The sequence below is a fragment of the Sinohyriopsis cumingii genome, chromosome 7 (assembly GCF_028554795.1).
Source record: "Sinohyriopsis cumingii isolate HCF-2022 chromosome 7, ASM2855479v2, whole genome shotgun sequence".
Classification (NCBI taxonomy): domain Eukaryota; kingdom Metazoa; phylum Mollusca; class Bivalvia; order Unionida; family Unionidae; genus Sinohyriopsis; species Sinohyriopsis cumingii.
The window spans coordinates 52936563-52962291 of NC_142967.1; the positions used below are offsets into that span (position 1 = coordinate 52936563).

A 25729-nucleotide genomic window follows, 5' to 3' on the forward strand; every position below is an offset into this window, starting at 1 on the left:
ACCTAACATAACTGGGAAATATAGCAATTGTACATATAATTCCCAGTGCAGAAATGGTATCGTATAAAGCTGCATACAAGTAAAATCCAACTGCAAACAACACAGACCCTGATCTGCCATCACATAAGGCAAAATCCTATCAGAATTGAAGTTCTTTATTCTACAGATTACTCCTAACAAACTGCATGTCACTTACAAACCAGCCTGGATGGTCTTGACCTTTTGTTCTAGTGGTATGTGCACCTGACTGGGACAGACAACAACAGGTTTGTCTACTCACAGCAACACTTGTCTTGCACTGCTGAGCATATGGCAACTAAAAAACTGCACATACACAACCATATCCAGTGATCTTATTGGATGACTTTGCCTTGTCAGAATTAGTGATATACTTTAGGAATCAAACCATCAACTGCTCGGAGTCAACATCTCTGCAAGTAAAGCAGTCAAGAAAAACCTTAAATTATTTTACCAGAAAGCTTATCACAACACTATCAGCCCTCTGTGTATGACACTATGGCGAAGAACTCTTGAGGTCAAGTACATAAAGTGAAGGCACAAATGCAGCAAAATCTGTGTTAAACAGCCATAAAAGAAAAAGCAAAAATCTAGTCTTGAAAGAGCTACACATGCAGCTGTTTAATTGCTTAATACATGTTCATAATGTCTTGCATTTGATTGCAGTGCCCTTAAGAATGTGCCTTTCTATAACAAGTTTATGCTTAGTAGAAATGAACTCACAGGTTTGATCATATGACTTCGTACACTTTGTGTTTAAACACAGCAAAAGTTATATCATACCTGTTTTGAACTGTTTCCAGTACACAACTTCTAATATCACAGCTTTCTGGCACAAGCTCTCTCACCCAGAAGGACTGACCCTGTCTTGCTGTATCCTTCAAACTTCTCAGGATAGTTGACTTCAGTATGTCAAATATCTAAATTTTATTAAAGAAATATTTCATGTTTACTTTTTTATTATTTTTGTAAAATAAGTGAATTTTTTGTGCTTATCTAGCTGCCAAGTGCACACAATATTTGTTAAAAATATTAAATCAATCATTTGGAAAATCTCATCACTTGAAAATTTTCCTTTTCTATTTACAATAACCATTTCATGGGTTTGAAATCATTACTCACCCAACTTGAAATGGCAAATAAAAATGTTCTGGCAGTCAGGTGAATTTTTTAACCATTCACCTGTTCAGAGAAGTGCAAATTTATGACTGCCCAGTGTTTATCTTTAATAAAAAGGATTTTCTTTTCAGAATATTGCTTACAATGTTCATTAAACATCATAGCTTAAAGACTGTTTTCCATTTGTTTTCATCAGACTCATACAAGCACTCTTAAATACAATTAATGGTCAACAAGGTAAAGCAGACAGATCACAATTTGTAAGTACTTACAACTGGTATTACAACAGTCACAAAATAAGTTCCAGAAAACAATTTTTCACATGATCAAATTTATATCATTAACATCTCCAAACATTTACATCAGGGTTCATACACTAAAACTTTGGTGTGACAAATTTCAATGACTTTATTCAATTTGTTCACGGACCCTGATGCCCAGTGCACTTTAGGTATATTTATCAATGGCCATTTAAAGGATAAGTGAGAATGAGGTAATTTCCTGACAAGGGGCTTCCTAATATTTGTGCAATAGGCTTGGTACTTTATAACAGAGAATTTAAAAAAAAAACTAATCTTAGGAGAAAAACTACACTTTATTTCTTAGAAAAACAAATGAATTCAGATTTTTATATGAAGAACAAAAAAAAAAAACCCTACAGATTACATAGCAAATAAGGTACACTAGGTTCAACAATTCTGAACTACAACTACACAACAAGTACAACTCCTGGAGATCAGAGTCTGCTTGTATGACAGTCACAAATCACCATATGAAGAACAAAATACAATGAAAGGATAAAAAACAGACAAAGAAGAATAGTCACAATCTTTTCTTTAAATTCTATACTCACATATATAATTTACACATGACCACACTACAACCAGTGACAAGTACTAAGTTGTTTAACATGGTCTGCAATTTCCTTTTTGATAGTTTCCATTTCTGACTACTTGTGCAGTTTCTCTTTCTTCAATGCATTGGCTTGTGCAACAAAGGAGATTTTTCTGGAAGCTTCTGCCTTTTCATATAATTTGTCTGATGTTTTCTTGAGATGCTGGATGTTGTCCTCAATCCTTTGCTTCTGTTTCTTCAACACCTCCAGAGCTTCAAGGGTCTGTTTTCTTTTAGCTGTCTGTGTAGCTGATTTGTCCTTCAAATGGCATTCTCAAAGTTCTGTATGTATCTTTGCCTAGTCAACTTGCAAGACATCAGAAGTTCCCTTGTAAAATGTTTCACTATGGAGGTATAATCCACCATTATTTCATTTTTAAGTATTTGGGAAATTAATTACCAGGTCTTTTATTCTTGTTTTTGACACAAATTGGGGTTCAACACACTTCTCAGACATTTTGATCCAAGTGAAATGGATAAGCTCTCACAGAAAAATACCCAGATAAATCTTCCACATTCTCAATGCCAAGTACATGTGTTTATCCTTTAGAAGGTGTGAATGTAGCCTCCTGAAAATTCAGTAGCGATCGGAGTTTACGGAGAATGCTGAAGCCAATGTTCTCTCTCCGACACTTCATGAAAACACATTGGTTGACCTCATAAACAGCGCATTGCATAATTTATATGTATCTGAAGTTGTCCACAGTGGGCAAAATCGATTTCTGGAATAACTTTGAGGCATGATATGATGCATTCACATGGCATCTTAAAATCGTCAGCTGCAAAAGTATGCCACGTGTCACCACATATAATTTTTTATATCTGTTGTCATGTGATCACTTATAAAAACATTACAGGTACATTTGCACATAGTAAGTACACTGTGTAGAAAGCAGCCTTTTTGTTAACAGGCATATGGCTGTAATTTATGCTCAAATGTTGGTAGCAACACCGAAAAAGTCAATAATAGACTTCCAAATTTTATATTGTACGATGAAAATCAGAAACTTGGACGAACAATAAGAACAAATTGTGACCATTTTTGTGTATGTTTTTCATTATCTTTTGTTTTGAGAATTTGAACAGCTGATTCACCATGATTTAAAGTATAAATATGTACCGCTGCTGCAGAAAATAAATCAACAAATAAAAATGATCATTGGAAATGATTCACACACTTTTTAATGCTCTCTATAATCAGGTCAGTGTGCAATTATAAATATCTGATTGGTCACACGTTATAAACCACCCAATAACAGTTTTATTTCAATTTACATGATGTAATGGTATGAAAAGAAACTTTCTTACATTCTTTTGTTGATTAATTTTACATTTTTTCAAGGACTGAGGCTTATTTTCAAGTACTTTCCAAGGTTTCTCAAGGATGAATCGAAATTCAAGTACTTTTCAAGGTACCGTGTGAACTCTGTACATTCCATAATGTCTGGTTGAGTAAGCACTTATTCTGAATGAGTAACAATTTTAGAATCTGCCAGAATGGGTATGTGGATTTTTATACATTTTTCAACCCCTGCTTTTTAATATGACCTGTACAAGGTCATTATTGCTACAGACCTGCCAACCACAACAAGTCCTTCTCGGTTAGGCAGTCATTTTTCTCTCCATAAGTTAGATCAGTTTTCATTGGGGTGTCACAAAAACCAAGTACTCCTATATTGGAATATATGCATCTAAAAGGTCAGATGCGTGACTGGAGACTGATGTAGCAATAGTAAACATCATGTTCAACTATCAATTCTCTGAAGTACACTCTGAACTTAGCTGTCTGTAGTAGTTTCACAAGCTGCATTCTAAACCCAATGGAACTCAACACTTTAAATGCTTGGCTCACTCTGGTGGTCGCATGCTCTTGAATTAAACTTAAATGTGCACAAACCATAATTTTCTTATCAGACATACCCTGACTGTGACTGCTGATCTTTATATCCCAGAACCTATTGGTTTCTTGTTTATCCTAAGTGCGAGCTAGTCAGTTTAATTAGGAACAAAGCAAAGCCAAGTTTACTTCAAGCCAAAATATCCCTGACCTCTGACCTTTAAACCTACAAATTATTAGGACAATTCCCTAACTTAAGTCCAAGCCTTCTACACCTTATGCAAAAAACATCTTTGTTTTTTCAGTCAAAGACCTCAACCCATGACTCCAAAACTATTACCCAGTGTTTACATCATCCACAAACTCTGCTGAAGAGAAACTGAACATTTTTCAGCAAAAAATTATTTGTTTTCTTTCAGTCACAGTGAACCTGATCTTCGGAACCCCAACCCAATAGGCTTCCTTCCTACCACAAGTTTAAGCCATCCACAAAGTTTGGTCCAAGTCTGTGATATGTGATATAGAACAAATGTGTACATAAGCCATTTTATTTATTTCAGTTACAGTGACCCTGACCTACTTCAACTGCAAATCATCCACATCTGGATAACAATAGATGGTGGAGAACTTGAATCGCTGTGCAGAAACCATTTTTTTCTTTTCTTCATAATTTTGACCTTTTGATCTTGAAATCAAAAAGGGTGCAAGTCATCCACAAAATCTAGAAAGTGGATGATTGAGAACTGGAATTATTCTGCATAAATCAGTTTTCTTCTATCAGTCACAGTGACCTTGATCTCCCCCTCCTGTGGGTTCTTTCTCACTCCAAGTGGAAGTCATTCACAAAGTTTAGTACCTGTACATAGCAGACCAGTGGAATAACTGTGTCAAAAAGAAATTGCAAATAGATACCATAAGGCTCATATACAAATAGTTATATGTAAATACTAAATCAATATGTGAGACTAAATAAAATATGAAACATTCTTCCATTACTTTATTCAACCAAAGTAGATTTGAAATGGATGGGTATATATACTACCCTTGGTGATGTCTATGACTGGATATTAACAACTTGGTTGTTATTAAGGAACTTGAAGCATATATATTTCTTTTACTAAGAATGTAAAAACAAACTAAAATCTTACAAACTGAATTTAAAGTAGCAACAAATTGAGCTGTAGTTGAAATCAGCTTAAAATGTAACCATTTGAATGTATATCATATTTAGTATGCGTATTGTACAAATTGTGTAAATTTTACGCACAAGCTCATCACAATAGCACATATCAATGTCATATACAGCGAGACATTATTATGTGCATGTACATACTATAAGAGTTAGTTCCCTTTGTCAATGGGATATCTCCACTTTGGAGGTTCATTCCATCTCACATCATAGCCTTATGGAATCAGATCACAATTAGTACTTTCAGTTCAGTTCCCATGAATGTAGTTCTAGTCTATTTTTAGAACATTTTTTCCTCTCTCACTTTGGTGGTGACAGAAGAGTTATAGTTATGCATTTTTGGTAGGGACTTAAAGGAAATTGTTTATTCTTGAGAATATGAGCTCAGGGTGTCATTTTCCATGTGTATTTCAGCAACAGTACATAGTGAGTATTAAGGCCTTGGTGATGATCCAGAAGTGAAATCTGTGTTCTCTTTACATACTGCTCTGTTGACAGTCCAGCCTCTCAAACAAATGCACGTCAACCTTTGACAAGAACTTTACCGTGAAGTCATCTTTGAAGGTATTTTAGATTTACATATGATTTGTATTGATTGTCACACAGTGGAAAGGTCAGTATTGAGAAACAAATGTAGAGAACATATAGTAAAATTAATTGTGTTTTATGTCCATACCCCCAACAGGACAAGTGTAGCATCTGTTCTTTTTAGACTAATTTGATCCACCAAGTAAGGTAGAGTAATACACCAGGCATTGTGGTTAGGAAATGATTGTGATGAAGATGGATATTAACAGTCACTTCCCTACCCCAAGGTATACTAAGCTCAGGACATACCTGTCTATTTTGTAAAAAAGTTTACCACAAAGAGGCATTTGTGCTTTCTGGGGTATGTGTGAGTGCTGCAATGAATATGACATTTTGTAAGCAGCACTACATGAAATGGAAATTACTTATAGATGAATTTACCTGATCCTCAAATCTGTGGATACGTGACAAAGAAAGAGCTAGTGCAAAGTTAAAAGGAGCCATGATCTTGCCAGCACTATTTTGTTGATTACCCTGAAAATAAAAAAATATAAAATAATATGTATGTATATATATATATATATATATATATATATATATATATATATATATATATATATATATATATATATATATATATATATAGAGAGAGAGAGAGAGAGAGAGAGAGAGAGAGATAGAGACATGCATTCATTAGAATTACACAAGAAGATTTTGAAGTTACTGAATGTACCACAAATTATTTGTCTTGCTGGTCTACTAGCTGAAAATTTCAAGTACAGGACTTAGTGATAGAAATATTCTTGTTTGTGATATATGGATAATTGGCACATGTTATAAATAACATTGAGGACAACAAGAAAACAAAACTGATAATACCTCATTATTTCTGTGCAATCATTCTAACAAGCATTTTGACAAACAAGATCAAAGAGTTCATAAATGAGTTTTGAAAATATGAAAGAGTACTGTAATGTCCCAAAAATCAAATATGCATAGAAACATGCCTTTAAAAGTTCACGTCATCCTCAAGTGGTTTTTGCCTAATTGTACCAGAAAGGTTTTAATTAGTTTGTAATACACAAAAATCCCCCAGAGCAAAGATATAGACCAAATTATCAAAGCCCAAACTATGCACAATTTAAAAAAAATGTAAAGCTATTGCTATAATTGCATGAAAATCTAACCAGGTCATCTATGTATGTTTACAATCATGCATACCAAATTTCATTTGTCTACCTGCAGTAGTTTTAGTTTCACTGTGCACATTTTTTTTTTATAGCAAAATATGTCCCAAAAATTACAGGAGGTTGGTGTCTGCATGTTGAGCCCACATTTAAAGCATTGTTATTAAACTGTGACCTCAACCACTAAAACAAATGGTTGGTAAACATGATAGAATGAATTGTCTTAGCTTAATAATGATTCATCAAAAGTTTAAAGACAAGGTTTTTAAAGAGTTTATAGGAAATAAAAGCAAATTAAAAAAACCAATGCAAACCATAATGCAAATTTTCTATGACTGAGACCTTAACCACAAAGTTAAAGGGCAAGTGGGCATCTCACAATCAATTGTCATAGATTTGTAATGATTCATTCCGTGTATGAAGAAAATACATGAAGGGGTTTTGAAAATATAAACAAATGAAAAAACAGAAATGTTTGATTACTGTCACCTTCACTACAAGGTCATAAGTGTAAACAAGGTCTTAAAATGAATCATCTTAACTTAATAATGATTAATGCTAAGTATGATAAGAAGCTATAATGTGGTCTAGGAAATATCAGCAAATGGAGAAAATTTAACCTAAACAATGACACAAATTTTCTATAACTATGCCTTGATCCCAAAGTTAACACATTAACTCCTGGCGACGAGTTTACGTGGCAGGAGGTAGTAGCCTAATGCCAAGCTCTGTAGCGTCAAGGTCATGTAGGATACACTAAAGTGGGTGGTATTATAGAAAGGTAGACAGATGTAGCTCTACAATGATATCAAATAATCTGGAAGTTCTAGTTGCACTATAAAATACAGAGGGAAAACCTCATTTTTTGGACCCGATTTTTTTCCACCCAAAATTCACGCATGGTTGGAATTCGATTTTGTGTCCAGATTTTAGACTTTTTGGTCTCAGATCTAAGGCAGACCAGTATGAACTGCAAACAGACAGATGATCCTTTGCAAAAAGTAGGATAAGACGGACATCTGGAATAAAGAATAATCTTGATACGAAAATAATGGGTCTGTTAGGCAAAAAAAAAAAAAGAAAAAAACCTCCAACTTTTAACTTTCTGCTCATGTGCGAGCCAAATAGCCATGAAAAACAATGTTTTTACCACAACTACGCATTAGGTTATTGAAAAATCACATGCAAGTTGATGTATTAGGATGTATTAGGAAATAGCTTTCAAAATGTGTTTCCTACTCGAATTTCAGGCGAAAATGACACAAATCTCCAGGGGTTAATGTGTTAAAGTGACAAACTATTGATGACAATGACAAAGCTATCACTGCTTAAAATATGGCTGACATATCCAAGAATGAGAATGACAAATTTCAAAGTTCCACTGAACAATGAATCCCCTGATAATGCTGGACCACTGGGAACTGTTTTCAATCATTGTTTGGAGAAAAATTCCTGAAACTGAGGAATTCCCTTATCATTCTCATGCTTGTATGTCTCACTTCTCATAATATAAACTCAACTAATGTGTAAACAAAATTTGAAATACTGCTGAAATCTAACCAAGTCATCTACATAAAGATCAAACTATACCGAACAATTATTTTTCACCCGTAATATTTTTGTACCACTTTGATAACAAAGCCTGTGCCCAAAATAATGCCCTAAAAGGAAAACAGAGTAAAATAAGTATGAACAAACTGCTACAATGTCTTATAAATTTAATCAGTTCATGTACATACGAGTATAAACATGCATATCAAATTTCACTTTACTTAACTGTACTTTGGGATTAAAATGAGTAAAAAAAATTCAAAATTTGCATTTATGGCATGATGATCTTATCAGGTCATTTGCATATACAAATATTTTATTTGTCGAACTAAAGTGGTTTTTGTCTAATTGTGCAAGCATAATTTTTTGTTAATAAAGTGTACACATTTTTAATTTAAAGATAAAAAAGGTTAATGACCTGAAAATCTAATGGGTTCAATGACATATCCTTACAAGTATTCAAAGTAATTCTCATTTGAAAGTGATGAGTTGTTTTTGTACAATTTTGTTAACAACTTGCTTCTGATGAGAGGATATATGAATGTTTAGATATATGGTTGGACAGACAGTAACAAAAACATTATTTCCATTTCTGATATCACACTGAACAAAGAGGTTATACTGTTTGCAACACATGCTGAGAAGTAATTCCCCTGTTTATGACTTGTAACCCAAGCTGTAAAGTCAACCCACTGTTTATGACTTGTAACCCATGCTGTAAAGTCAACCCACTGTTTATGACTTGTAACCCATGCTGTAAAGTCAACCCACTGTTTATGACTTGTAACCCATGTTGTAAAGTCAACCCACTGTTTATGACTTGTAACCCATGCTGTAAGTCAACCCACTGTTTATGACTTGTAACCCATGCTGTAAAGTCAACCCACTGTTTATGACTTGTAACCCATGCTGTAAAGTCAACCCACTGTTTATAACTTGTAACCTATGCTGTAAAGTAACCCCACTGTTTATGACTTGTAACCCATGCTGTAAAGTCAACCCACTGTTTATGACTTGTAACCCATGCTGTAAAGTAAACCCACTGTTTATGACTTGTAACCCATGCTGTAAAGTAAACCCACTGTTTATGACTTGTAATCCTTGTTGAAAAATAAAATCAGTTTGACTTGTAAGCCATGTTGCAAAGTAACTCCAGTTTATGACTTGTGAGCCATGTTGAAGTAACTCCAGTTTATGATCTGTAAGCTATGCTGTAAACCTACTGTTTATGACTTGTATAACATGTTGCAAAGTAACTCCACTGTTTATGACTTGTATAATATGTTGCAAAGTAACTCCACTGCTTATGACTTGGATAACATGTTGCAAAGTAACTCCCCTGTTTATGACTTGGAACCCATTCTGTCAAGCAAATCCTAGCTGCCAATGCCAACATTGGCATTAGCATAAATCTGAGCATAAAAAGGGTAATGTACACATGCCATAATTCGAATAAATTGTATGAAAAAAGTACATTTAGTTTTGCTATTAACCTGGTTAAAGTTAATATCACAATGAGCCAAATCAATGTGGATTACTACCACATATATATGTGTGTGTGTGTGTGTGTGTGTGTAATCACTTGCAGTAATTAGTCTAGATTTTGATCTCATATGCTATTCTTATGAAGCAGTCTTCTTTTTATGGAACAGCCTCAAATTTATAAGATGTGTGGAAATTAAAGAGGTGCTAAAAATTACAAGCAACCTTTTATTACTCAATTTTTATTTTCTTTTTCATGTACCATAAAAGTGTAATTCATATAAAGACAAGCACAAGATGTAATTAGCTGAAAAAAACATAATAATTACACCAGGTATGAGTAACCCACTTTTTACAACTCAAAACCCACTCTCTGAAAGATACCGGCTTCTAACTAATGCTGCGAAGCAACTCTATTGGACATTACTTTTGTAACCCATGCTATGAAGAGACCCTACTGTTTATGACTTGTAACACATACTGTGAAGCAACTGATTTATTTATTACTTGTAACCCATGCTGTTAAGTAATCCCATTTTATATCTGACCTGTAACCCATGCTGTTAAGTAACCCCATTTTATATCTGACCTGTAACCCATGCCATTAAGTAACCCCATTTTATATCTGACCTGTAGTCCATGCAATTAAGTAACCCCATTTTATATCTGACCTGTAACCCATGTTGTTAAGTAACCCCATTTTATATCTGACTTGTAACCCATGCTGTTAAGTAACCCCATTTTATATCTGACCTGTAACCCATGCTGTTAAGTAGCCCCATTTTATATCTGACCTGTAACCCATGCTGTTAAGTAACCCCATTTTATATCTAACCTGTAACCTACGCTGTTAAGTAACCCCATTTTATATCTGACTTGTAACCCATGCTGTTAAGTAATCCAATTTTATATCTGACCTGTAACCCATGCCGTTAAGTAACCCCATTTTATATCTGACCTGTAACCCATGCTGTTAAGTAACCCCATTTTATATCTGACCTGTAACCCATGCCATCAAGTAACCCCATTTTATATCTGACCTGTAACCCATGCTGTTAAGTAACCCCATTTTATATCTGACCTGTAACCCATGCTGTTAAGTAACCCCATTTTATATCTGACCTGTAACCCATGCTGTTAAGTAATCCCATTTTATATGTGACCTGTAGTCCATGCTGTTAAGCAGACCCATTTTTATATGACCTGTAACCCATGCTGTTAAGTAGACCCATTTTTATATCTGACCTGTAACCCATGCTGTTAAGTAACCCCATTTTATATCTGACCTGTAACAAATGCCGTTAAGTAACCCCATTTTATATCTGACCTGTAACCCATGCTGTTAAGTAACCCCATTTTATATCTGACCTGTAACCCATGCTGTTAAGTAACCCCATTTTATATCTGACCTGTAACCCATGCTGTTAAGTAACCCCATTTTATATCTGACCTGTAACCCATGCTGTTAAGTAGCCCCATTTTTATATCTGACCTGTAACCCATGCCGTTAAGTAACCCCATTTTATATCTGACCTGTAGTCCATGCTGTTAAGTAATCCCATTTTATATCTGACCTGTAACCCATGCTGTTAAGTAATCCCATTTTATATCTGACCTGTAACCGATGCTGTTAAGTAACCCCATTTTATATCTGACCTGTAACCCATGCTGCAAAGTAAGAACACTGTTTATGACTTGCAAATTTATCAGCACAAAAGCAGTTTCACCAACCTATGCCATAAGCATGCAGAGTGCTTCTGACTTCTTGATAGCGGCCTTGTGTGACAGCCAATCACTGCTATTGGTCTAATATAAATCAAATATAAATCAAAACTGCTACAACAAGAAAATCACCTCAGATAAATAGCTACTGCTTCGGTATGTTTGGTGTGCTAGATCATTTTCACAGGATATTGCTTATAGCGTTGATGGGCTAAAATCTGCTTTGAATAAGAAGTTACCATCTTGAACATGCCAGATTTTGAATTCAGTTTGTGTTGCCTCTAATTTTGCTATAAGCAATGTCTTGCAAAAACATTTAGGTCCGCCAATGGCACAAAAGTAGTCGCTACTTACCTCAACTGAAAATTATTGACAATAAGAATGATTTAATTTAAACACTTAACACAATTTTTTCAATCATCTGACAGGCTGAGATTTAAAGTTAAGTCAGAAACACCTGTAGTGATCCAAATGCCTGTGATATAGAATGGTGGAATTGAGAACTTTAACACAAAAGGTATCTTAATGTGGATGTTACTGCTACCAGCAAAAATGATATGCATGTCCTGACATCTGCTAAACGATATGCATGTCATGACATCTGCTGACATCTGCTAAATGATATGCATGTCCTGACATCTGCTAAATGATATGCATGTCCTGACATCTGCTAAATGATATGCATGTCCTGACATCTGCTAAATGATATGCATGTCCTGACATCTGCTAAATGATATGCATGTCATGACATCTGCTAAATGATATGCATGTCCTGACATCTGCTAAATGATATGCATGTCCTGACATCTGCTAAATGATATGCATGTCCTGACATCTGCTAAATGATATGCATGTCATGACATCTGCTAAATGATATGCATGTCATGACATCTGCTAAATGATATGCATGTCCTGACATCTGCCAAATGATATGCATGTCCTGACATCTGCTAAATGATATGCATGTCCCGACATCTGCTAAGTGATATGCATGTCCTGACATCTGCTAAATGATATGCATGTCATGACATCTGCTAAAAGATATGCATGTCATGACACCTGCTAAATGCAAGTTCAACAATAAAAAGGTGTATAAATGTTAAGGAAATGAGACCTTTAGAATTTTGACGAATTCCTTGCCAAGCTCTTGATCTTGCTTAACAGCAAAACTGATATGGAGAATAACTGTTCCCTCTGTATGACGTAAAGTCTCCACATGGCTCTCTTCATCATCTAATAGGTCCTCACTGTAAATAAACAACAAACATTTAGCAGGATGCAGTGTCTTGTGTGTAAATGGCATAGTGATGATGCAGACAAGGCATCAGGCCCAGATTTCCAAATTCTATTGAGCAAAACACTATTTACAAGCCCTAAAAACAGATATGATACTTAAGGCATATCTACATCACTGAAATTTGGAAGAAACATATGGCAAAAGAAATTTTAAAGTTCTGTGATCCTAGTTTTATTCTAATTAAAATTACAGACTGTCAATTTCTTGGATGTGGCCTTGAACTTGAGTATCAGGCTCAACAAGTTTAGAGAATGCCAGTCCTGGAATCCTGGCATATCAGTGTAGAAGGTCTAGGAATATGATAAAAGTACAGTGAAACCCTGCTATATAGCAAGAATTCAGATACAACACGACTGTGACATGGCTCCCAACATGTCACATATATATTTTTTGTACACAAAATTATTCTTTGTTTGCTAGTACAAAAAATAATGTGTAAAAAGTTCAAAGTCATTTTGAGGAAGAGATCATGTATGAATCTGAATATAACATGATCATGGATCCAAAAATTTACAATAATTTCACCAATTTCTTTTAAGTTTGTGCCAAGATGAGCTGTATTCTTTAAGAAAATAAGAAACTTAAGATTGCATCTTTCTTTATATAAATAAAGTTGTCAAACATTTCTTTTTTCAATTTCATTTCAAATGTACCAGTAGTCACTCACTGTACTTTGATCGTAGTTTATTTTGAAAAATGTCAGCTTTTAAGTGTTAATCTTATTAAGATTTTGAAAAAGCAATAAAATATTCTGATCTGCAGCAGAGAAATTCTAGCAATGAGTATGAAATTTATACAGATAACGTTTATTGATCTTGGGATGTACACGTGCATCCATACTGAACCATAAATGTGCTTCATCTTTTCTTGCGCAAGTCTGCTATACATAATCTGTGACAAAATTAATAGTATACTTTTGCATGCATATTTTCAATGGAATTATTATAGATTCACTCTCCCACATGCAATGAGATCATTTGGTGAGTACATGGTGTTCATAAGGTCACCATTCATGCTATACATTAGATATGAATATATATGTACCAATGCATGGTTCTCTGAATAATGTAAAATAGTATACAAGTAATCTCTTATCTTGTCACTACAAGTATATTTCTCGTTCAATATTCACTAATTTAAGATGGTATCTGTGCCAATGAAGCACACAGTTTTGCACGGACTGTTATTGTATAGCCTATCTTGTGCTGAAAAATTGCATTAAACCCTACAACATCAGCTTTTGGTACATGGCATGACGACACCCTAACCATTGTGTCATAGTGGACTTACAATGTAATAGCTGTCTTGAGACCAAATGTTTTGACAATAAAATCAGTTGCTAGAGACAGCTGCTCTCTTTTAACAAGTTTGTGCAAAGGACCAGTTCCAAGGGTCGAAATTCAACAATGTTTAAGAAGGAAAAATCACTGTCAAGATATTCTTTAGTCATTGTCCTTGTTAACATATTGCATACATTCATCTGAAAAAATGTTATATAGCAATATGGATATAAATCTATCCTAAAACATTCACATTTCTTTTTGAAGATCACATGTACATGTATTAGCATATGAATGGCAAAATTAACCAAGGTGATATATATGTATCCTGTCTATAAGTTAACTTCACTTCTTTCTTTTACATTCATTCTACCCTCCAGTATTAGAAGTTTTCTTTTTTTCACTGGATGCTCAATCATTATTGAGGAATTACTTTTATCAATGATAAATTACAAAAACAGCTGTAGCAGTTCTATCTATCTATCTATCATCATCATCTATCTATATATCTATCTATCTATCCATAAACACACACTCACACATCCATACATACACACTGATGAATGAAATAAAAAGCCATAATTAACAAATATTGAAATAGAAGAAATTAATTTAGAGACAACAGCCAAAGGTTTAATTCACCAATGACACATGGATTAACAATATAAACAAAGGGTGTAACTAGCTTTTGCCACTAAGGTGAACAGATGACAGCTTGGTGTGTTGTAATCACCGTAACATCAAAAAATCAAGCAACAAACAACAAAACCATTTAACAATGACAATAAAATCCAGAAACGAATATAACTTACTGTTACTAATTACCAAAAACAAAGATTTCATTCACCCATGGAGTTATGGATCAACTCTAAAGATAAATGATGTTCTTGATCACTACAATGAAGACTTCTGTAATGAGATCTCTCATTATGACATCGTCACTGTGCAAGTTTTAACAAAAGAATACAAACCTTTGTTGTGACTGTAATTGCCCAATAATATTTTCTTTGAACAAAGAAGTTAATTTCAAGGAGTATTTACATGACTTGGGAATAACAACAGCAGTTAGTGACATGTGCTTTAGTCTGGTTTACAGTCTATAACACGTGACATTGCCCGCATGACCAGTAAAATTTAGGAAATCAGTAGCCAGCCACAGCCTTTACATTTTAAATGGTTGTGGTTACAAATGATTAAATAAAAGTCAGTACTACTTGTATTTGAAATACAGTCATTCTGGCAGTGCAAACAATCTGCCGTTTACAAAGAATTAAAACAATGTCAGTTTTGTTTATATCTGTTTTTGCAACGTTGTTCATAGCAGTGTCAAAATGCCAAACTTTCACGGATGCTGGTTGTATTATGCAGGTGGCTGCTCACATCACTGCATTTAAATAATACAATCAATCTATGTATTATGACTGTAATCACAAATGAGAGGTGGTCACTGATAGCAGAAGTCACTCAAGACAGGCATTGTACCAGTTTCAGTTAATACAGCCACTTGGGCTTAAGATAAATGACTTTCAAAAACTTTAACACATGACCATAACATTATTGATGATGACAGGGGCCCTGAGTGGCTGAGTGGTCTAAAGCACTCATGTTGGTATGCGAGAAAGCCTGCCAGTAGCTTCTTGTGGGTTGGTGGCCACCGTGTATAGCCTATCTTGTGCTGAAAAATGGCGTTAAACCCTACAACAACAACATTGATGATGACAACTAGGCCTATAACAACAATAACCACTTTCATATAGGATCAACTATAAATTATAATGAGTCTTTTACCAATAGAACAATGTTGATATGACTGTCATTCAGATTGAGTTGCAATACAAGATTTTCAAGGTGGCTGCAGTGGTAGTCATAAGAAGTTTTCTGAAGAAAAAAACCATGTCGATACAACTTCCATTCATGAAGAGTAGTGATGACAATATTTTCAACACTGCTGCTGTGGTGGCCATATTGAACATCAAATAGTTACCGTTTTCAATTAGAACCAACTAAACATCATGAGAACTCTTAGTGGAAACCATGTGCTGATATGCCCATCCAGTGAGGAATAGTAATAAAAGATTTAAAATGTGATCACAATGGCAGCCATATTGAATGTCCAAGCAAAACCATTTTTTTAATTATTTTGGATCAACTTGTTAACATATGAAGTCTTCTTGTGAAAAGCTCAATATGATTTCCTATTCAGGATTAGTGATAACAAGATAGCTACAATGGTGGCTAAACTGAATGTCAAACTGATGCCATTTTCAGTTAGTGCCAACTTGACATCAAAACAATTCTGGTGAAACACCAACATTGATAAGACTTTTCATGGGAGGGTGGAGTAACAATAAGATTTTCGGGGACTGAGCAGCACCTTTTTCATTTAGGATGAACTAGATGCTGGGATAAATTTGTGTGTAAAGCTTCATGGCAATCCTCAAAATTGGAGCAGTAGCAATAACAAACTGGAGCTACCAGACAGATGATGGGCAACAGATAATCCATGGTTCGTGACATCTTCAATGGGCTTAAAACCAGATAATAACAAAAACCTCCATATCTGGAAATCAACAAAAGATAAAACTAATTCACCATATGCACCACAGTGGAGGGGGGGGGGCACACTGATATTTGTCAAAAAAAGAATGGAATAGCTTAAAGCTATTGTAATAATGGAAATCCCATGCCATCATTCCTGAACTGTAATTTGTTTCAATTAAAAATACTGCATAAAATACAATGAATAGAGGATCCTCCAATAGTGTTCATTAGGTTCAGGACTCCAGATTTACCGGTAGATTCATAAAAATATATTTTCAATGTCAACTAATGAACAAATGGTGGGAGGTGGAGGGGGACACTAGATAATTAATTTTGTTTTTGTTTTAAAGTACAGCAATATAATTTATGAAGGTTACTTTGTGCTGAGGCAATGGAACTAAAGTGCGCTGCTGAAGACATATAATAGCTGTCAACCTGGTCTGATCCAGCTGTAACTTCTGATCCTACATTCTTCCATTCATTAGTCTAACACTGATGCATTGCAATTCCTGTCTCTTTTGTTATCTAGTACAACAAGCAGAGAGCACATCAAGCCTATTATGCAGGGGTCACACAAAATATCATTCTAATGTAAGAATTAAAACTAATTATGATTTCATTTGAGACTTAAAGAATTTAATTTATATTTTATTAATTTAATCATACTTAAGAAAGAGAAGAGAAAGAGAACATCATGTAAGATGGTTTTACCAAATACTACTTGCAGATGTGTGTGTGTGTGTGTGTGTCTATAGGACAAAAATATTTCTGTTCTTGTTATGGGACAAGTTTAATTTTATAGCTGGTATGGACAGAGATGGGCAACTCCCAATACAAAGACAACTGAAAGTGAGTTCTCTTTTTACTTGGTACATACCAAACTGCAATTAAGAAACAAACAAATGCTATTTTTTAACCCTACTTTGAACATACACATCCTAAGGAAAAATGATCTGTGTTGCCCCTTAGCAAGTATTACAAACCCAGTTGCCAACTATCTCAAATTTGAAAATACATATTATATGAGACAGAAAAGGGGTTAAAAACAACCTGACCCAAAAAATTAAAACTGTCCACCCTTCCCATTTGTGTCAAGGTCTTCAAGCATGTAAAGAATGAGAATAGTCAATACCCTATGAATTGGCCCAAACTGCACAATAGCTAAAAGTTAGACTCAAGCCTCTTCGACATAATTCAAAGAAACTGCCTGTTCTACAGTGCCTGAAAGCACTAGCAACTGATTGACAAATAAACAATGCCCTTTTTTGTTATAACTAACAATCCCTAAAATTTGTGTGAATTTATGTCAATAGTTCAAAGGTGATCTCAAGCTACCATACATGTGATAATTATTTCCCACATTTTATATCCCACCTTATTTCTTTATTGTTAATTCACATATGCATATAACACTGCTTACTAAATAACATATTTAGTCCAAATTAGTTTCTTTTGTGGGAGGCACATATGCTCTGTGATATGTTTTTTCATTGCTTCTTTTAGTTTAATGATGGTAATTGATGCTTATATATATGGTACATTAATGCCAGGTGTTGACTTGTGTAAGTTTCATTGGTGGGAATGGCGATCCTAGTTTGCTTGTTGAGAAAAAAAATCTAAAGCATTCAGTGATCATTCTTGGGATTTAGGAAGCAATTCACTACAAGCAGGGGCCCCGAGTGGCCGAGTGGCCTAAAGCGCTCACCGCTACAGATCACTACCATCTCACCTCTGCCTGCGTGGGTTCAAGTCTTGGATTTGGCCAAAGTGGGTATGTGAGAAAGCTTGCCAGTAGCTTCTCGTGGGTTGGTGGTTCTTTCTGGGGTTTTCCTGGGTTCTTCCTCCACCAATAATACTGGCCACCATGTATAGCCTATCTTGTGCTGAAAAATGGCATTAAACCCTACAAGAACAACAACAACACTACAAGCAAAGCATGTAAAGCGTGGCAAAAATGATTTCTAAGTCCTGGTTGATGGAGATGGACTCTGTGAAGCTAACAATTAAGGAAGGGAATCGACGGTCGCATTATACGTCACTTATCTTACGTTGCAAAGTACGAACATAGGGTTTTAGTATTAAAATGTCATTATCTAAATAAAGTTTCTTACGAAACTATTATTTGGAAAATAATATACATAATATAGATTTGCTTAATACCGGATGTTTCTTTTAAAAAAGAGAGAGAGAGAGAGACTAACTGTCAAGAAAGTAGATATTTTACATTTGATAATGTATTAATTTCAGGTGACAACAGTCATACCTATGCACTAACAGTGATGTGGGATGCAAAGACCATGGAAGTAGTGCAAAACAGTCATGTAATGATTTATTTTGTAATATTATGGCTGTATTGCTTGTTGTCAATAAAGTAATAACTATCCCAACTTTTTCAATTTCCATTGCCTATTACATTAATAGACTTGGAAATATATTCACTACTTGTTCTGGTGACATTTTTTAAAAATTGGCAACAAAATAATGAGGTTGGTGATTTTTTTGGCGACAACTTTTTAAAAGCCAGGACCATCCCTGAGTTACAATATGTAAATGCCGGGGATGAATGAGGTAAAGACAATGAAGCTGCTAATTTTACCCTCTGCTACTGCTGGCATGGTTGGATGGCTTCATTACTTTAAGTTTGTCAGGGTGGGTTATACTAAGTGGGAGCAGAAGTAATTTGGAAAGGATTAAATTCATTCACTGATTATGGTTGGGTTACTAGACAGCCCAATCAGCATAAAATAATAAACATTGCTTTGAATCGGGGCACCATGTGGCCGAGTGGTCTAAAGCGCTCTCCGTCACAGATCACTGTCATTTCACCTCAGTCTGTGTGGGTTCGAGTCTCGGGCTCAGCCAATGTGGATATGTGAGAAAGCTTGCCGGTAGCTTCTCATGGGTCGGTGGTTCTTTCTGTGCTTTTCCAGGGTTCTTCCTCCACCATTAATACTGGCCGCCATGTATAGCCTATCTTGTGCTGGAAAATGGCATTAAACCCTATAACAACAACAACATTACTTTGAATCTCTCCACAAGGCATGTTCTGCTTCAGTGCTTAAAGTTGTCAAGATGGATTAGATTCTTTACTGTGTATGGTCAAAAGTAATTTGGACAGGATTAAAGATGTTAACTGATTATGGATGGAATATGCAAGAACTCAAGTGACATAAAACTAGGTCTGTTTTACATTTTGGTTTTAAAAGTTTGTTGAGATATCTATGTGTGCCAATGTCAAAACACCAATATCCAAGCAACCGAAATATCAGAAAATCCAATGATTGTAAAGTCTGATTGTAAATTTCACTGCAAAGTTTAGTTGGGAATAGCAGTGATAACAAACATTACTACTGATATAAATGTTTAACAATGTGTTCCCAGAGTGAACTAATAATAAGGACATATTTATGACAATACACTTTTGTTAACTTTACATATCAAAAGAAGAACATAAGAAGATAACCATTATTATTTTTGTCTTGAACATGTATGACATATCATTCATCGATGGCATGCTGGCACAATATGACACAAGACTGGGCTCAATACCTTAAACATAAGAAAAGATACAACTATGGAACTGACTATGGGATAACCAGTCTACTTGACCGATCCAATCGTCTGACTGCTTGGATTGACTACACAAAAATGTTTAAGGCAAGCACTCATATCATTCATACTGCAAAATACCTCAACTGACTGAGGTTTTCCACCTCCTCTGAAAATTCCTGTAAGAACCCAATCAATTTAACTCCTGACCAGCTTAAGTATGACTCAATTATATTATTCCACAGCAGCAGCTGCAGGTGTTGCCCATAACTTTGATCAATTATTGCAAAATCAAGACCTTTCCTGGTTGAGAACAAATCTATTTTTTCTCCTGATTTCCCCTTAACGTAGGAAGACTGGTACATGTACTTATGCACATACATACAGACATATACACACACACACTTATAAACACACACATGAATAACAAATTATAGCTTACCTACATTCTTGTTGTTGGCTTGGTATATGTGTCTTATCCATCTCAACAAAGTGACTGATGATTCCTTCCAGAACTTTTCTCTTGTGTCCCTACATATAGAATATATCAACAGCAGGACATTGGGAAGTAAATAAAGAAAATCTGAATTGGAAGAAAGCTGACTGTAGTATGTTGGTTTGTTTCTGTAGGTTTTAACAACACTTTTAACACAATATTGGCTATACCATGCAGAAGAAATGGAAGATAACTTCCTTTCCCCAGGATACACCAGGGCAACCGACCTTGGGCTGGTATTAAACCTACAACCCTTGGTTTACAAGTCCAATGCTCTACCAACTGAGTTACTTTGGCTCTCTGATTGTATTATGATAGAGCTTCAGCAACGGTTAACCTTTATAGCAAACCTCTTTAGGCCAATTCAACAAACTGAATTTAGTTCAAGTTTACATCACCTTCACTTTTGAAAGCAATCTCTCATATCCAGCCAGTTTCAAGGTTACCACACACCCTCATATCCCTACACACAATTAATCTTTCTTTACAGCCAAATTTATACAAACCCTCAACGACTAGTTGCAAGGTAGCATCACTGACAAAAAAAAATGTAACAAACCATAGACACTTTCTCTAGCTTTTTAAAAATTTCATATTATCTGATGCCTACAAATGAGCAAACATACAACAAATACATAATAGATTTAAGCTCAAGAGTAACAATTTCGTATTTACAGAACTGGTTGCGGGTTTCCCACTGACTTTTTTGTTAGAGTTCACCCAAACTCTGACCCAGTATGCCCCTTGGGCACACTTTTCCATCTATTATGGTTCTAAGAAACAAAATCTCAAAATCCCCTTGGTGTAGATCAATTTAGAAAACACATGTAAATTGAGAAACTTGTACCAACTGAATTTCATGTCCTACGTCGCTTGTCAATGCTCACATAAGCATGGATAGATATAAATGGTAAAGGAGTGGCCTATTTATGATGTTAATCCTTTTAGGAATTATCATAATCAGTGCATGCATATACAGTTTCCAAATGTAATAACTGCCAAGAGGGATGTTGAAAACTAATAAAAACTGGTATACTCAAAATTTTGCATGATCAAATTTGTCTGCATAGCAACAAAAAGCAAACAAATAGTGTGTCAGTGAATACTAGCTTAAAAGAAGGATATATGCAATTCATGAATACTTGTGAGTTACTTGAGCATCCTTGACAAAAACAGATTCATCAAGCAGAACGCACATGTCAATGCGGTAGTCATGTGATACATCAAACCACGTGACCCTGAAGACAGTGACAGGTTTCTGTTCTTGGAAATGTTAAGAATTATGTGTACTTTTCTTCTTTTACAAAGAGTATGTGACTTTCATTTAATATTTTAGAATTTTTGTACAATAACACTGGAAAGGGGTTTATTATCAATATCATGTGACCTTGAACCTCTCAAGGTCATGGACATGGAGATTTTGAGATTTGTGTAGCCATGTAATTAGCAATGCAAATGTACCAGGTCCAATTCCAATGCTGCAGTTTTGTCTTGTCTGGCAGTGAATTAAAGAAATAATCAGTCATAATACTCACAATTTCTCAGAAATTATATCATTTTCCTATTGATTTCATGCAGGTATGACTCAAGGTAACATCATTTAAGTTCGACAGGCATGCTGGTAAGTGGCTACCCTATGCCACCACCGCAATGAGGCAGTGAATTCAAGTCCAAGTTTTCATGACTCTGATCCTACACCTCAATAAATGTTCAAGATTTTGTGAATTTAGCACACAAAATGGCAGACCGCTCTGGTGGCCTAGTGGTTTGAGCATCCACCTCAGATGCGGGACGTCGTGGGTTCGATCCCCAGCACAGTCATACCAAAGACTTACAAAATTGGTACTAACAGCTGCCTCGCTTGGCACTGATTGGCCTGGTGTCAGGATAATGTGACTGGGTGGGGCACCATGCTACGTGTCTGTGGCATGATGCCCCAGTGTTAGACATCACTATAAACTGTCACACTGCATACATCACATCGATATGACTGAAAAGTTGTTAAAGCTATGTTAAAAATCCAAATCAAACACACAAAATGGCACAATTAGAGTGAAATGCAGTAGATAATCAGAAGACAGATTTAAGTGTTTGGTAACTCTCACCTGTTCTTAGGCTATGAAAAGCAGAGAAAAATTGAAAATTGTTTCAATAACAGAAGAGATAAAAAGATAGATTTACCTGTAACATGAACAACGATCTGTTTCCTACACAAAGTACATGTACATCTGTATTTTGAACTTTTTATTATGAAATTCAGGATCTCTCATAACAGTTGTCCCTTTTAAATTTGTATTGCGTGCCCTAAATTGAGACTCAAAGGGATACAATGTCCTTTGCCCAAAGAATACTAGCTGCAACACTGGGAGACTACAGATGTAAGAGCAAACAAGATACAAAATTCCAATTAATTTCCAATCCTGTAACAAACTCTGAAAAGAAATATATTTTATGTGAATTTTGTAATAAAATATTGAAATTAAAAATTTAAATTAAATTGGAATGACTGTTTTCATGAAACAAAATGGTCCTTGTTTATTTGAACTTCTTGCCACAAAGTGTCCACTTAGTGGCCATTTTTGTTTCCTGAGTGTGTCCTATTAGTGTCCATTTTTGTTCCCAAACTGAACTGCTTGCCAGTGTGTCCACTTAGTGACCCTTTTTGTTCCTGAAAACAGTTGTTCCAGTACTAGATTTAATTTCAATATTTTTTTATGACCATAAGCAGCAAACTCTAGGCTACACACTGTGTAGCAGGTCAATGCTAATTAATACTATGTGGTGTTGCAAAAAGGTCTTTATTTTTATTGAAACTGAAATAATCAAAGTAGTGTGTACACTCAGTGATAATGTTTTCACATGTAGGTGAGTAGATATGATTAAAGGGATAGTCTTTTCCAACAAGATCTGTCCTTGCATCAAATGGCTGGATATTTGTTTATTCTGCATGACATGCTGCCTTTTTTCCACTTTAAAACTAAAGAAGCTACAACAATCAATGCAGAACAGCACTGCACAGAATTGGAGCCTATCAGAAGATTGTGTTATTCTCAAAATGTTTCTGACCTATTTTGACTGTTGTCAGTTAATTATTTAATGACAGTCATGTAATTTATTGCTTCAAATTAAACCTGTAAATCAAACGGGGGAACTCAGTGTTGCCATTTTAACTCATTAAGGCCTGGTGCTGCTGTACTGGAGAGAGCCTGGTAATTACTTTCTCTCCAAACCCTGGTATGGAGTTACACATTCTCTGTTGCTTCTTCTTTGAGTAGATTTGGAACTACAGCCATTTCAGTCATTACATATTACATGTAAATGTTTTTATTTTGTTTGTAATGTCATTCTTAACAATCATCACTTATTTCCATTTCAAAATTAAAAGGCTTATTTCTTTCCCAATACTCCATAAATAAGAAATACTTAAATGTGTACTCACAAAATTCAGATAAACAGTGTCATCCACTTGAATAATTCCAAAGCACAAACAGAAAATAACATTGTGATAAAAGCTTTACAAGTTGTTATTTTTTTAAAACTGTATTCATCTCAAACCTGGACAGATCCAATATTACATTGCCTTGTGGTAAGGTTAAATCAAAACAACTGCAAAGACTTATTCAACATGAAGAAAATTTGACTTTTGTTTCCTCACTTGTGTGGACCATGAAATATGTGTTTGGTACAGACCATAGATTCTCAGTCCACAACAAGTGTACTATATTTTCATCCCCAGACTCGCCTTCTGACTTATTTTCCTCCCATTTACGCATGAAAGGTTACCAATGTCACTATCATAATCAGATGGAACATCTGACAATTCAGATCATGAAAAATCAATTTCTCCCCTTGAACTTGCATCTAATGCAATATACACTGGTCAATACACATGGTTTAACTCACATACCAAAAAAACAGAACAAAGACTTAATAAGCCACTGCACATGTTTGCCCTGTTGCAAAACCTTTTGAAAAATCTATCGACTAGCTGAACATCATAAAAGAACCCAGATTTTTTAAATAAAAATTCCAGCTAATGAAAGATCCTTGTACTGACACATTTTGGTGTCAACTTTCATTTGTGAGCAATGGATTTTCGAGTCACTCGGGTTCAGAAGCATCTTCTGAATGCTGTATTATAGTATCACTTGTTTTTGGAACCTACATTTTACAGACACATTAATATGTCACAAAAGCCTTAACAAGTTAACATTAGAATACATTCCCAAAAGGATGATAATGAAGGCTACACTACATGCAACCAACTGGTTGTAGCATTCTTGTTTATAGGTACATCTAATTAACAAATAAACACACAGATCCTGCCCTTCAATAAATTAAATCATAGTTCATCCTGGGAATTTAAAGGAAATTAAAAAATATAAAGTCTAGTAAACTTATGAAATTTCTTATATTTCACCAGCAGTCCTGTAATTAATGATTATTAATATTGGTTAGACTGTCAATCTGTGCCTGTGCCTAACCATGCATTCAATTTTCTAACAAAGTATTACTGCCATGTGTATCATCTACTAAGGAAAGATGGGGAAAAATGAAGAAAATAATACTAAGACTGCATCAAGGATTTTGCTTTGAATACATATGAAACATGGCATTTTTGTCACGAGTCAGCTACTCTCAAATTTTCCTAGTTTTACTATAATGATAAGAATAATAATAAAAGAGAAATGCATGAAACAGAAATGGATTTGCGACCTTGTCAGCAGAAGCAGGTCAGCAGAAGCAGGCTGTTCCAGCTGCTAAAAAGAGATTGGATATCCTCCAAGCTTCTCAGAATGATCCAGTCTTTCCATGAAAACCTGCTTTGGCACAGTTCAGGATGATGGCTCAGCCTCAAAATGTGGGACAATATTTTTGGATGTTTTGCAACAAGTTATTCATTCTCTGGCAGTTTGTAGTTACTCCACAAGATGCTCAATTTACAAAGGAATAGAGCTTGTCCAGTGATCAACCATATTTTAAAAAAAATCGTAATCTTTTAGGTACATGTCATAAAAAAAGAGAAGTCAAAACAGCTA

General features: G+C 35.0%; 1 protein-coding gene across 2 annotated transcripts in view; it reads right to left on the reverse strand.

Annotated features, from left to right (window-relative positions):
• Positions 1–25729, reverse strand: part of LOC149795258 (Fanconi anemia group I protein-like) — a 164497-nt gene that overhangs the window by 114142 nt on the left and 24626 nt on the right. For both annotated transcript variants that reach the window (XR_016422292.1, XM_089964989.1), the window contains exons 8-11: positions 20637–20725; positions 12642–12774; positions 6027–6119; positions 802–938 (exon numbers count right to left, since the gene is read on the reverse strand). Coding sequence is in view for 1 of the 2 variants with exons in the window: in XM_089964989.1 (XP_089821115.1) it covers positions 802–938; positions 6027–6119; positions 12642–12774; positions 20637–20725 (452 nt within the window). In the remaining variant the exon portion in view is untranslated. The remainder of the gene's footprint in view (positions 1–801; positions 939–6026; positions 6120–12641; positions 12775–20636; positions 20726–25729) is intronic.